Source organism: Pelobates fuscus, chromosome 9 (genome assembly GCF_036172605.1).
Source record: "Pelobates fuscus isolate aPelFus1 chromosome 9, aPelFus1.pri, whole genome shotgun sequence".
NCBI lineage: Eukaryota > Metazoa > Chordata > Amphibia > Anura > Pelobatidae > Pelobates > Pelobates fuscus.
This window is the reverse complement of record NC_086325.1, coordinates 87,324,986-87,337,804: the sequence shown is the minus strand read 5'-3', so window position 1 is coordinate 87,337,804 and position 12,819 is coordinate 87,324,986. Positions and strand designations below refer to the sequence as shown.

The window sequence follows — 12,819 nt, the reverse complement described above, 5'->3', positions numbered from 1 at the left end:
TGTATATATATATATATAAATATATATATATATATATAATGTATGTGTGTCGTATAGATATAAATACACATACTGACACACATACAGGTACAAAGACAGACAGATAGAAACACTGACACACATGCAGGTACAGATACACAGAAGCAAACATTGATGCAATTTTGATACACAGATACACACGCTGATACACATGCAGATACACAGAAGCAAACAATGATAAACATCTAGATACACACTGACACATATGCAGATTCACAGACACATAGATACAAACAATGCCAAATACAAATACACAGACACAAAGATGCAAACACTGACATACATCTAGTTACACAGATACACACACTGACACACATTCAGACACATACACACAGATGCAAACACAGACAACCATACAGAAACACAGACACACAGAAGCAAACAATGAAACAATCCTGCTCGGAAGACCTGGCTGACAAACCAGGCAGTCCCCCTGCAGCTATTCCAGCAGATCCAAGTCATGTGATCACGATGACGCTATCAAATAACTCGGAATTGCTGGATCATCGGATTATCTGCAGGGTAATTTCCTGGTTTATCGAGCAGATCCTCCAATATATGATTAATAAAATAATATAATTATGTATGTTCAGTGTAATAGTTGTTATGCATTTGTTTCACGTTCCGCTTTTTGGAGAGTTGAATGCTGTCTAATCTGTATTCTCTATATTGCGTCAGGAGATTGTATATTTGAAGTCTGAGATTTGTAAATTATGCGGTAAATAAACTCAGACTGGAACTGTTGCAAAGCCACTGCCACAGAGACGTCCTAGGAATGGCAGATGGATTACTGTAGGATCTGGTAGACCTAGAGTTGTGGATAAAAGGCATATTGCACAGTCTGTTGCTCTACAGAATTCATTTTCAGCACTTTCAGAGTGTAATGGTGTTATGGAGACAGGCTCAGGCACCAAGTGTAGTGTTGTTGTGGAGACAAGCTCAGGCACTGAGTGTAGTGGTGTTGTGGAGACAGGCTCAGGCATCGAGTGTAGTGGTGTTGTGGAGACAGGCTCAGGCACTGAGTGTAGTGGTGTTGTGGAGACAGACTCAGGCACCGAGTGTAGTGGTATTATGGAGACAGGCTTGGAGACTATAGTGAGGCCTTATAGAAAGCAGTTGTTATTGGGGATTCTATCATAAGAGGTGTGGAGGTGGACGATAGTGGTCTTGTGAGATGTCTTCCTGGAGCTACTGCTCACAGAGACCGGAGCCATGTTTGTAATATTGTTAAACGAGCAAAGCAGGAAGGGGAATTGGATGTACTTGTCCATCTAGGGACAAAGAACTTGGCTTGCAATGAGGTTTCGAAGGTAAAGTAAGTGTTTTGTGTTTTTGCCAATGATATATGGCAGGTTGCTTCCATACTGTCATTCTCTGAAGTTCTGCCTATGCATGACACTCAGAACGACAGGCGAATGCGTATTAGGGAATTTAACTTGTGGCTTGGTGAATGGTGTCGTGAGCAAGGATTTGGCTTCATTTCTCATGGTAGCTCTGTTTGGAATGGAAATAAACTGCACAAAAAAGATGGTTTGCATCTTTCTCAAAAGGGAAAAAATGTTCTAAGTGAGCAGTTCAGAGATTTTGCTAGGACGCATTTAAACAATGTATTTAAACAATTGCCCCCCAAAAAAGGACTAAGGTGCCTGTAGCAAGTGCGTTAAAAAACGATAAGCTTAGATTCATGTCTACAAATGACCGCAGTTTAGGGAATAAGATCCATGAAGTTATGACAATAATGGCAACTGATAATGTAGATTTAGTCGTACTGAGACATGGTATAATGAGAAAAAATGACTGGGACATAGCAATACCAGGGTACTCTTTATATAGAAAAGATAGGAGAGGCAAGAAAGAAGGAGGGATGGCCCTGTATGTAAAAATCTAGCCTAAAAAAAATTAGTGAGGCGAACATAGAGTCGGTTTGGGTTACGTTAGAATTTGGTAATCACACAGTAACTCGTGTAGGTGTGATTTACAGGCCCCCGGGACAAATAGAAGTGTTAGATAATCCACTAGTTGAGGAAATAGCTAAAATGACAATTAAGGGGGAAGTTATCATCATGGGTGATTTTAATCTTCCTGATGTGAACTGGAAAATCAAAATAGCTGCTTGTGCTAGGAGCACACATATTCTAAACTCCATACTGGGGTTATCTCTAAAACAAGTCGTTGAGGAGTCAACTCGTAAAGATACTAGATTTAGTATCAACAAATGGAGATTTAGTATCAGATATTACTGTAGGTGAAAGTTTAGGATCCAGTGATCATCAGTCAGTGTGGTTTAATATAAGAACAGTGACTGAGTCACACCACACAAAAACAAAAGTTTTAGACTTTAGAAAAAACGCCTTTTTTAACATTAGAATATGCGTAAAGGAGTCCTTGTCAGACTGGAGCAGTTTAAATGGAGTCCAAGAGAAATGGGATGATTTAAAGTTGCACTGCTGAAGGCCACAGAAAATTGCATTAGGCTTGTCAGTAAAAGCAAAACATTAAAAAAACCACTGTGGTACTCTAGAGTTGTAGCCACAATAGTAAAAAAAACCTAAAAGTTAGCATTTAGTAATTATAAAAAAAGCCCAGAGTTTGAAAGATAGACAGATCTATAAGATTAGGCAGAAAGATTCTAAGTAAGTTATAAGAGCTTCCAAATCACACACAGAAGAGAAATTAGCACAGTCAGTAAAAAAAGGGGCCAAACATTTTTTAGATACATAAATGAGAAAAGGAAAGTAAAACAAGGATTAGTTAAATTTAAAACAAAAGAAGGAAGGTATGTAGAAGAGGATAAAGGTCTAGCTCAGGCTTCCCCAAACTCCAGCCCTCCAGACGTTGCTGAACTACAACTCCAATGATTCTATGAAAGAAATAGATAGGCTGAGAATCATGGGAGTTGTAGTTCAGCAACATCTGGAGGGCCAGAGTTTGGGGAAGCCTGGTCTAGCTGACTGCCTCAATGACTTTATTTGTTCAGTATTTACAGATGAAAATGAAGGAAAGGGACCTCAGTTAGGAAAAGGGACACATGGGCCATTTATTACATGTGAGTTTACAGAGGAAGAGGTTCTATTTCAACTCTCAAAAGTAAAGACAAATAAGTCAATGGGACCTGATGGAATACACCCAAAGCTATTAAAAGAGCTTAGTCGTGTACTAGCAAAATCATTAATGGATTTATTTAACCAATCATTGTTAACAGGAGTAGTCCAAGAAGATTGGAAGTTAGCAAATGTTATGCCCATTCACAAGAAAGGTAGTAGGGAGGAGTTGGGCAACTATAGGCCAGTAAGCCTTACTTCAGTAGAGGGGAAAGTAATGGAAACCATGTTAAAGGATAGGATTGTTGAACATCTAACATCACATAGATATCAAGATCAGAGACAACATGGGCTTACTTCAGGGAGATAATGCCAAACTAATGTTATTGATTTTTTTGATTGGGTAACTAAAATAATAGATCAGGGTGGTGCAGTAGACATTGCTTACCTAGATTTCAGTAAGGCTTTTGACACTATTGCACATAGAAGGCTTATCAATAAACTGCAATCTTTAAGTTTGGATTTTAATATTGTTGAATGGGTAAGGCAGTGGCTGGGGGACAGGCAACAGAGGGTTGTGAATGGGCACAACATTAAGTGTATTCCATCAGGACCCATTTACTTATTTGTCTTTAATTTTGACAGTTGAAATAGAACCTCTTCCTCTGTAAACTCACATGTAATAAATGATTAATTTGTCCCTTTCTCTAACTGAAGTCTCTTTCCTTCATTTTCATCTGCAAATACTAAACAAAAATATTCATTGAGGCAGTCAGCTAGACCTTTATCCTCTTCTACATACCTTCCTTCTTTTGTTTTTAATGTAACTAATCCTTGTTTTACTTTCCTTTTCTCATTTATGTATCTAAAAAATGTTATGTCCCTTTTTTTACTGGCTGTGCTATTTTCTCTTCTGTGTGTGATTTGGAAGCTCTTATAACTTGCTTAGTCACTTTCTGCCTATTCCTATAGATTTGTCTATCTTTCTCACTCTGTTTTTTTTTTTTTTTTAATTACTAAATGCTAACTTTTAGTTTTTTACTATTTTGCCCACATCTGCAGAATACCACAATGGTTTCTAATATCTTTTACTTTTACTGACAAGCCTAATGTCTTTAGTAGTGCAAATGTTAACTAATCCCATTTCTCTTGGACTCAATGTAAACTGCTTCAGTCTGATAATGACTCCTTCAAACATATTCTATATTTAGAAAAGTCTGTTTTTCTAAAGTCTAAAACTTGTATTTTTGTGTGATGTGACTCAGTCACCGTTCTTATATTAAACCACACTGACTGATGGTCACTGGATCCTAAACTTTCACCTAAAGTAATATCTGATACCAAATCTCTATTTGTTAATACTAAATCTAGTATGGCCTCCTTACGAGTTGGCTCCTCAATGACTTGTTTTAGATAAAATCCCAGTATAGAGTTTAGAATATGTGTGCTCCTGGCACAAGCAGCTATTTTGGTTTTCCAGTTCACAGCAGGAAGATTAAAGTCACCCATGAGGATAACTTCTCCCTTCATTGTCATTTTAGCTATTTCCTTAACTAGTAGATTATCTAACACTTCTATTTGTCCCGGGGGCCTATAAATCACACCTACATGAGTTACTGTGTAATTACCAAATTCTAAAGTTACCCAAATGGACTCTATGTTCACCTCACTAACTTTTATTAGGCTAGATTTTATGCTATCTTTCACATACAGGGCCACCCCTCCCTTTCTTGCCTTCCCTGTCTTTTCTAGATAAAGAGTACCTTGGTATTGCTATGTCCCAGTCATTTTTCTCATCATACTATGTGTCAGTAACAGCCTCTAAATCTACATTATCAGTTGCCATATACTTTATTGTTAGACTTTCAGTAGTCTTCAGCAAACTAAAATAAAAATGTTTGCAAACCTCTAAAGACAACACAGTTATTTGTTAGTGAAGTAAATATTTTTCAGGAGCCATTCGAGTAATACAACTTTCTACTTAAACATAGACTTTAAAAAAATATATATTTTTTTCAGTTTTAAAAAAACATAATCACAAATGCTATCATTGACGTTTACATTTAAGTCAAGATGGTTTGTAAATTGATTTTAATTTATATTTTTTAGTACATAGGACAAGGACAAGATTGCAACTGCATACAGTTCTATGTTCATGTGAATCCTGTTCAAGTTCACCAATAAACCCAGCATATATACTTTATGCTGAGAACAGATGGATGGGACCCTTACTGTGTATCACAATACCCATAATTATTCTTATTCTATCAGTACCCTTTTGGCATCATGTACATTGAACAGAAACTTAAGTCTATCCCCTGGCTACCTCTTCAATTGCTAGACCTAATCTAATACCTGTTTGTACAGTACCTTTTTATCTCTCCAGCCTTCTTCCATCAGTGACATGGAGACTGTGACACCTATGGGACTTGTGAAAGGCCATGCATATTCCGTAACCAAAGTCAAGAAGGTGGTTCTCGGTGAGAAAACTCTGTGTTTCGGGAAAACAAGCAAGTTGTTCATGGTTCGGATGAGGAATCCTTGGGGCAGCAGGGAGTGGAGAGGAGCATGGAGTGATGAGTAAGGACTGCTTCTTGTATAACAGCCTAAAATTCTCAAATTGTGCAGCATTCAAATTTTATAGTTATAAAAAAATTATAAAACTTGCTCATACATATGTTTCCACAGCAACATATGTAAATTATCTGAAAACAACTTTGTTTCCATTCTACATTTCTGTGGGCCAGCCCAGTGGCAAAGGAAATGAGAAATGAGGGGGAGATAGAAAGGGGGACACATGTATAGAAGAGTCAAAGGACAGAAGGAGGATTATCAAACTCCCTCACAGCTCCAACGAGAGTCCTCTCACAACCCAAACATTCCTATGTATCCTTGAAAATTAAATTAACTTGGCACAGAGTAGAAAAAGGCTATAAAATCAATTAGAAAAGAGGAATTCCTTGAAACAAGGAGGTCCTTAGGTGAAGCTCTGATAAAACAGAGATATCCCTATCTAGATAAACTCTAGAAATGGGGGTATGAACAGTAACCAGGTACTAGGAGTAGAGGGAGAAGGTATGGATATGGTATATGCACGAATAAGGGGTAGGGGGAGGTAATAATGGTGTATACACATATATAGAGAGTAACTCCACACCAAATCTCTAAAAAGAAATTCACCTAAGGACCCCCTTGTTTCAAGGGATTCCTCTTTTCTGTTTGTGCTATATTCAGGGTTATCCCCTTCTTTGAAGCTCTGTGTAAGGGTTTTTTTAGGACTAATCAGGAACTCCCACTATCTATTGGATTCTATACTTGCTCTTTTCTATTATTTCTATTTATTATAAAATCAATTCACCTGTTTCCCTGACACTGTGGGCACGTCCCCTGTCTGTAGCAGGGAAAGGCCCAGAGGCACACAAGTGCTGTCTACTCACCAGTGGCGGAAGTAATGAAGAGAGGGCCCTTGTGCAAGAAACTTATTTGGGCCCCCTCCAGTGCAAGAGTGGCCAAAATGTAGATCCCCATCTGTCTTACAACTCCAATGATGCTATGCTAGCTGAGGATCTACCATTCGCCCATCCTTGCAGGGTTGCATTTGTGAGCGGTGTTTGAGCAGAATCTCATAATAATGCCAATAATAAAATGTATTATTATCTAATGTAATAGAGTATTATCTAATGTAATGCTTATTATGGTATTTTTTAAATAGTATTTGTGTATAAATAGCCAGTATTTGAGATATGAGACTTGTACTTTACATTCATCACTGGTTAGCGTAGTTTTTAAAGATAAAGCTCATATCATCAGGTCTTGCACCCAAGGCACGTGATTTATCAGTTGTATATTTGTCATTAAAATATATTCAACTTTGCAGCCCAAAAAAACGTTTAACCCCTTAAGGACCAAGCTTCTGGAATAAAAGGGAATCATGACATGTTACACATGTCATGTGTCCTTAAGGGGTTAAAGGTCTCAGTAATTTACATTTTTGATACGTAGGTTAGAATGCTGTGGGATAATTATACCTTAATATAATTTTTCCTTTTTAAATTTTTTCATAATTTTCAAGATATAAATTTTTTTATTTTTTTTTAAATTCTTTATTTATTCCCTTCACTCATAAGTCAGAGAAGGGCAAATTATTGCGGTACAAACATTGTAATATAAACAAGCATATTCTGGTATTAGTCCTTCCAACTAGGGATAATACAGCCGGTAACCTGGTGAGTCGGGGGTTTTATGTATTAAAGAAATCGCTAACGTCTGGTATATGTGCTCTGTGCTAAGTGTGGTCCGCGGCTCCTGCGGTGTTTGTCGGTGGGGGAGCTATTCTCGCTGTGAGTGTACTCCGTCTGTGGGCATGTTCCACTGTGTTAGTGGAGGGATGCTCCATGGCGAAGGCCGTGGAGCCAGTTAAGGTCTAATGTGTCTCTTGAGACTGTCTCATTGGTGCCGTTCTATTCCGTGGTCATCATGTGGTGTGGGGGGACGTGTGGGCTAGCGGGGAGGCCATAGTCCAAGGTCTGCTCTTTAATACTGTAAGGGTTTAGAGGTCGTCGGGCTAATGGCCTTATGTGTTACACCGCTGCATATGATGCAGAGGCGGGGGGGTTGGAGCCGCTATGACTGTGGGCTCTCTGCTAGATCTGTGAGAGTGTGCTATGTATAAGTCTCCGCCGGTCTGCAAGGGCGTTAGGTAGGTATCGTTGGTCTCTTCAGTCGGTGGGAGCCTACGCTCTATGGAACCAGGAGAAAAGGGGAGTAAGGGAGAAATTGAAAACATATGGGAAAAAAATACAACGTGGGATGGGCAGCAGTTCTTTATGCGGCATTAGCCGCACCATGGGGGCCATTCTGGTGGCAGCGGGCTTCCCCTTGTTCAAGGTGTGTGCGCTTCACATCAGGTCGTGGCTAGTGCCTTAGTGTTAAGGCTAGTGTTCAGGTCTTTCGGCGGGACCGGCTGCACCGGGGCTCTCGTGCGTTGCGGCGCAGTGGTCTCTCCTGGTGTAGGTTGCGGCATGATGTCTCCTAAGAGGCCCAGGGTCTCCATTACTTCAGCTGCTTGGTGCATGCCCTGGATCGTGTGGGTAATGCCTCCATGTTGGAATTGTAACATCCGAGGTGATCTCCATCTGTAGCTGATCTCTTTGCCTCAGAGGGGCTGTAGGGATCTCCTCCACAGCATTGTGTCCCCCGTGAGGTCGGCATAGAAGGTGAGCTGCATGTTTTCAAAGAGGAGTGGCATGGCCCCTCTTAACGCGGCCTGTACTGCAGATCTATCTCTGAGGCTGGTAAAGCGCGCAACCACCTCTCTGGTGGCCGACACCGGTGCCCCCCGTGGCTTTGGCACCCAAAATACGCCTTCAAAGGTGATGTTCTTCGCCTGTTTAGGCGGCAGGAGAGTCCCCACCAGCCGTCTCATAAGGTGTGGGAGCTCCGTGTTCGGGATCTCTTCCGCCAGCCCGCCTACCTTCAGGTTATCGCGGCGCCTGGCGTCTTCTGTCTGTGCGAAGCGTTGCGCCAGGGTGGCGTGTTGTAATTTCATCGCTTGTACCTCAGATTCCAGGGCTTCTATTTTCTGTGCGTGACTGTCTGACTTTGCCTCCAGCATTGTCAGGCGCCCAACCATGCCTGTGAGGTCAGTCCGGAGTGCAGCCACATCTGCCTGTTACCGGCGTCTGGCCCGGATTCTGTGGGACCGAGTATGTTTGCAGCGGGGGTAGTAGGTCGGCTTTGCAGAATCTCGTCGGACGAGTCAGAGTACCCCTCTATGTCGGCGGCCATCTTGGGCCCGCAGGCTCCCTGCGCCCGGCGGAGAAATTCCTCGATGTTTCTGCCTCCCGACGGTCCATCTGCTCTCTGCTTCTTGGTCTTACGACCCATGGTTGTTGTCAGTAATTTTCCCTCGTTTTCCGGGCTATTGTGCCGTGAAATCTCGCCTTTTCCAGCTTTTTTGGTCGGAGCTCCTGAGGCATGCTGATATAAATTTATTTTGATGAGCTACCCAATGTTCACTAGGTAGTAGAACTATTATGGTCTTATTTACAGAACATTTTCTTCCATGTAATAAATAAAAAAATAATAATAAGTAGTATATATTTTGTACTTTTGCTCATTACTCATTTGTAGAAAAGGAACATTCTGTGGACTAGTTACAGTCTGGACATGTAGGTGAATAAATCTGGACTGCTGTGTGCAATTCACGGGACATTTTTGAATAATGTGCAATATGGTGAAATCATGAACAGTTCTAAATAAAGTCAAATGAAAATGTTATTTTCCCTTTATTAAATGATAATGGCACAATCAATATTTAAATTTTTGCATCTGTGGTTTGTTTATTTATGTTAGATCACAAGAATGGAAAAGAGTGAGCAAATCCGAAAAGGAAGGCCTTGGTCTAACTGTACGAAATGATGGAGAGTTCTGGTAAGCAACTAGATGTGTAGACCATAAAATAAGCGCGGAATTGGAGTTCCAAAAAGTTGTCTCTTTTAAGTAGGTTATTTTTAAGCAGGAGTTGAAAAACAGGAGTTCCATTGAAGTTCTGCAAAATTGGGGATAGAGGTTGCTATTTATTTATTTTTTTTATTCAGTAAATCTGCTTAAAGGGAAACTCCAGGTCCAGGGAAACAATCCCTCCCACCCCCCAATCCCCGGTTGCTGAAAGGGTGAAAACCCCTTCAGTTACTTACCGGAGGCAGTGACATGTCCCACGTCGCTGCTTCTTCCTCCGCCACCGCTCCACCCAGGGGCGTTTTAGCCGCAAGGCAAACAAGGCATTTGCCTTGGGCGGCATTTTCCAGGGGGCGGCAAAAAACGCCGCCCCCAAATGCCTTGTTAGCCTTGCGGCTAACTGGGCTGCCGGTCGGGCTGATGGGCTGGGCGGGCGGCTGGCGAGGGAGCTCTTCCTCTGAGTGCTCTGTTCAGCTCCCTCGCGCGCCGCAGAGTGAGACTGGGAGCCGGAATATGACGTCATATTCCGGCTCCCAGCCTCTCTGCGGCGCGCGAGGGAGCTGAGCAGAGAGCTCAGAGGAAGAGCTCCCTCGCCAGCGCACAGCAGCCTGCACGCCCGGCCGGCAGCCACTGGGCCACCAGGGAGAAAGAGACCCCCCCAGCATTCCCAAAGGTAAGGAGGCTGGGGGGTAGGTTAAATTAAAAAAAATCTATATATATGTTAATGTGTGTGTTTGTATGACTGTGTGTGTGTGTCTGACTGTGTGTGTGTTTGTCTGACTGTGTGTGTGTGTTTGTCTGACTGTGTGTGTGTGACTGTGTGTCTGACTGTGTGTGTGTGTGTGTGTGTGTGTGACTGTGTGTGTGTGTGACTGTGTGTGTGTGTGTGTGTGTGTGTGTCTGACTGTGTGTGTGTGTCTGTGTGTGTATCTGACTGTATGTGTGTCTGTTAATGTGTGTGTCTGACTGTGTGTCTGTTAGTGTGTGTGTCTGACTGTGTGTGTGTGTCTGACTGTGTGTCTGTTAGTGTGTGTGTCTGACTGTGTGTGTCTGTTAGTGTGTGTGTCTGACTGTGTGTGTGTCTCTTAGTGAGTGTGTGTGTGTGTGTGTGTGTGTGTCTGCTAGTGAGTGTGTGTGTCTGCTAGTGAGTGTGTATGTGTCTGACTGTGTGTGTGTCTGTTAGTGTGAGTGTGTTTGCCTGTGAGTGAGTGTGTCTGTTAGCTAGTGTATGCGTATCTGTCAGTGAATGTGTGTGTGTGTGTGTATTTAGAAGGCGGGACGGGGGGAAGGGTTGGGTGGGGGTGGCGCCGGGGGGGGGGGGGAGAGGGGCGCCTGAGTTTTGTCCTGCCTAGGGCAGCACAAAACCAGGATACACCACTGGCTCCACCTCTGCATTGCGTCGGCCGGTGGGCAAGACTGATCCCGCCCACCGGCCGGGGAGACCTAATGCGCATGCGCATTAGCGCTCCCCATAGGAAAGCATTGAAAATGCATTTCAATGCTTTCCTGTGGGGAAATGAGCGACGCTGGAGGTCCTCACACAGCGTGAGGACGTCCAGCAACGCTCTAGCACAGGTTTCCTGTGCTAGAAGCCAGGAAGTGCCCTCTAGTGGCTGTCTAGTAGACAGCCTCTAGAGGTGGAGTTAACCCTGCAAAAACTGCAATAATTACACTTGCAGGGTTAAGAGTAGTGGGAGTTGGCACCCAGACCACTCCAATGGGCAGAAGTGGTCTGGGTGCCTGGAGTGTTCCTTTAACTTAAGAGGGTTAAAAAGTGGTTGTTTTTTTTTCCCCCTTTGTGGTGCTGCTGAGTTACTTAGAGGAGTGGTCCCTTCATTTATACCTGTGTGAGTTTTTGCATACCTACATAACCCCACAGTTGACTCACTGAGCTTGCTCACTTGAAGTTGCTTCAAAGTAGACTCTTTTAAAGGGGCTCTCCAGGCACCAAAACACTTATAAAGTCTATATCTATAGGGTGCCTAAACTGTCCATTTAAGTAGCTAGGCGTTTAAACCAACAAGGTAATTATTGCTTTACTGTCCAGTACTTGTTTTTGGTAATGGTGGAAATAGATGTTGGCTTGATTGAAGGTTTGACCCAGTGAACATCTTGCTACATGTATGCATGCCTGGAAGAATCTGTCCAGGGTCCATACATCTGTGGTACCATACATATTTCTTTATTGAATAGATAATTAAAAAGAAATTGTATAATTTATGAAAAAAATAGCCCATTAAAAAAAACTATCCAATGCTGCTTTATAGATTAAAAAATAAACAAGCAAAAAAGGCACTAAAAGTGTAACATTTGTGATACAAATAATGTAAACAAATATGCAGATCTGAAGGTAGAGCATCATCTACAAGTGTACAAGCTCACAAAACACCCTTAAGAAAAGAAATAAAATTAAAAATGTGCGCTGTACCTTTAAAAATTTAAAGTGCGGGGGGGGGGGGCGGCGCCTGACCTCCGGTGCGGATGGCTGCTTTCTTCTAGAGCTCCGTACCGGCAGGCTTCTCAAGCACTAATAATCGCGAGTATACCCGGCGAAATTTCTCCACACTCGGTCCACGACATCCCCACAACGCCCCTGACCGATCTGACATGGGTGGAGGACGAAAATCGAAACACGGCACGGAGGTGGCGCCGATATTCCGCGCCCGCAGGGCAGAGACCTCCACACGCGGGGAAGATGGCCGCGATGAGGACTCTGACTCCGCGGCAAGCGACACAAGCCGCACGGCAGCCACAAAACCCCTCACAAGGGACGACCTCCGGCACCTGCTACAGGAGATCAAGACTAATATGGCTGCTGAGTTCACCAGGCACCTAGCACCTATCACTGCGAGCCTCAATGATTTGACACACAGAACCACCGCCATTGAAGATCAAATGGACCGCACATCCTCGCGGACCCAGGCGAATGAGACCGCCATTGCTGCACTACAAGAGCAGGTACACCAATTAGAAGAGGCCCAAGAAGACCTTAATAACCGCTCCCGCCGTAATAACATACGGATTAGAGGGGTGCCAGAATCAGTGGGAATTGATACGCTAGCATCCACGCTGCGAGAACTATTCTGCGGCCTACTACCCGAAGCCTCACCAGCCGAACTCCTACTAGACAGGGCACACAGGGCCCTCAAAGCCCCCCTCCCCAATGCAACCCAGCCCAGGGACATTATTATCCGCATGCATTACTTCCACATCAAGGAAGCACTCATGAGCAGGCCCGGACTGGCCATCGGGCACACCGGGCAAATGCCCGGTGGGCCGC

At 43.0% G+C, this 12,819-nt stretch overlaps 1 protein-coding gene across 3 annotated transcripts in view; it reads left to right on the top strand.

Annotated features, from left to right (window-relative positions):
- The window catches only part of CAPN6 (calpain 6), a 161,346-nt gene that overhangs the window by 109,419 nt on the left and 39,108 nt on the right, over nt 1-12,819 (top strand). For all 3 annotated transcript variants that reach the window (XM_063432154.1, XM_063432153.1, XM_063432155.1), the window contains 2 exons: nt 5,467-5,660; nt 9,435-9,512. In XM_063432154.1, coding sequence (XP_063288224.1) covers nt 5,467-5,660; nt 9,435-9,512 — 272 coding nt within the window. The remainder of the gene's footprint in view (nt 1-5,466; nt 5,661-9,434; nt 9,513-12,819) is intronic.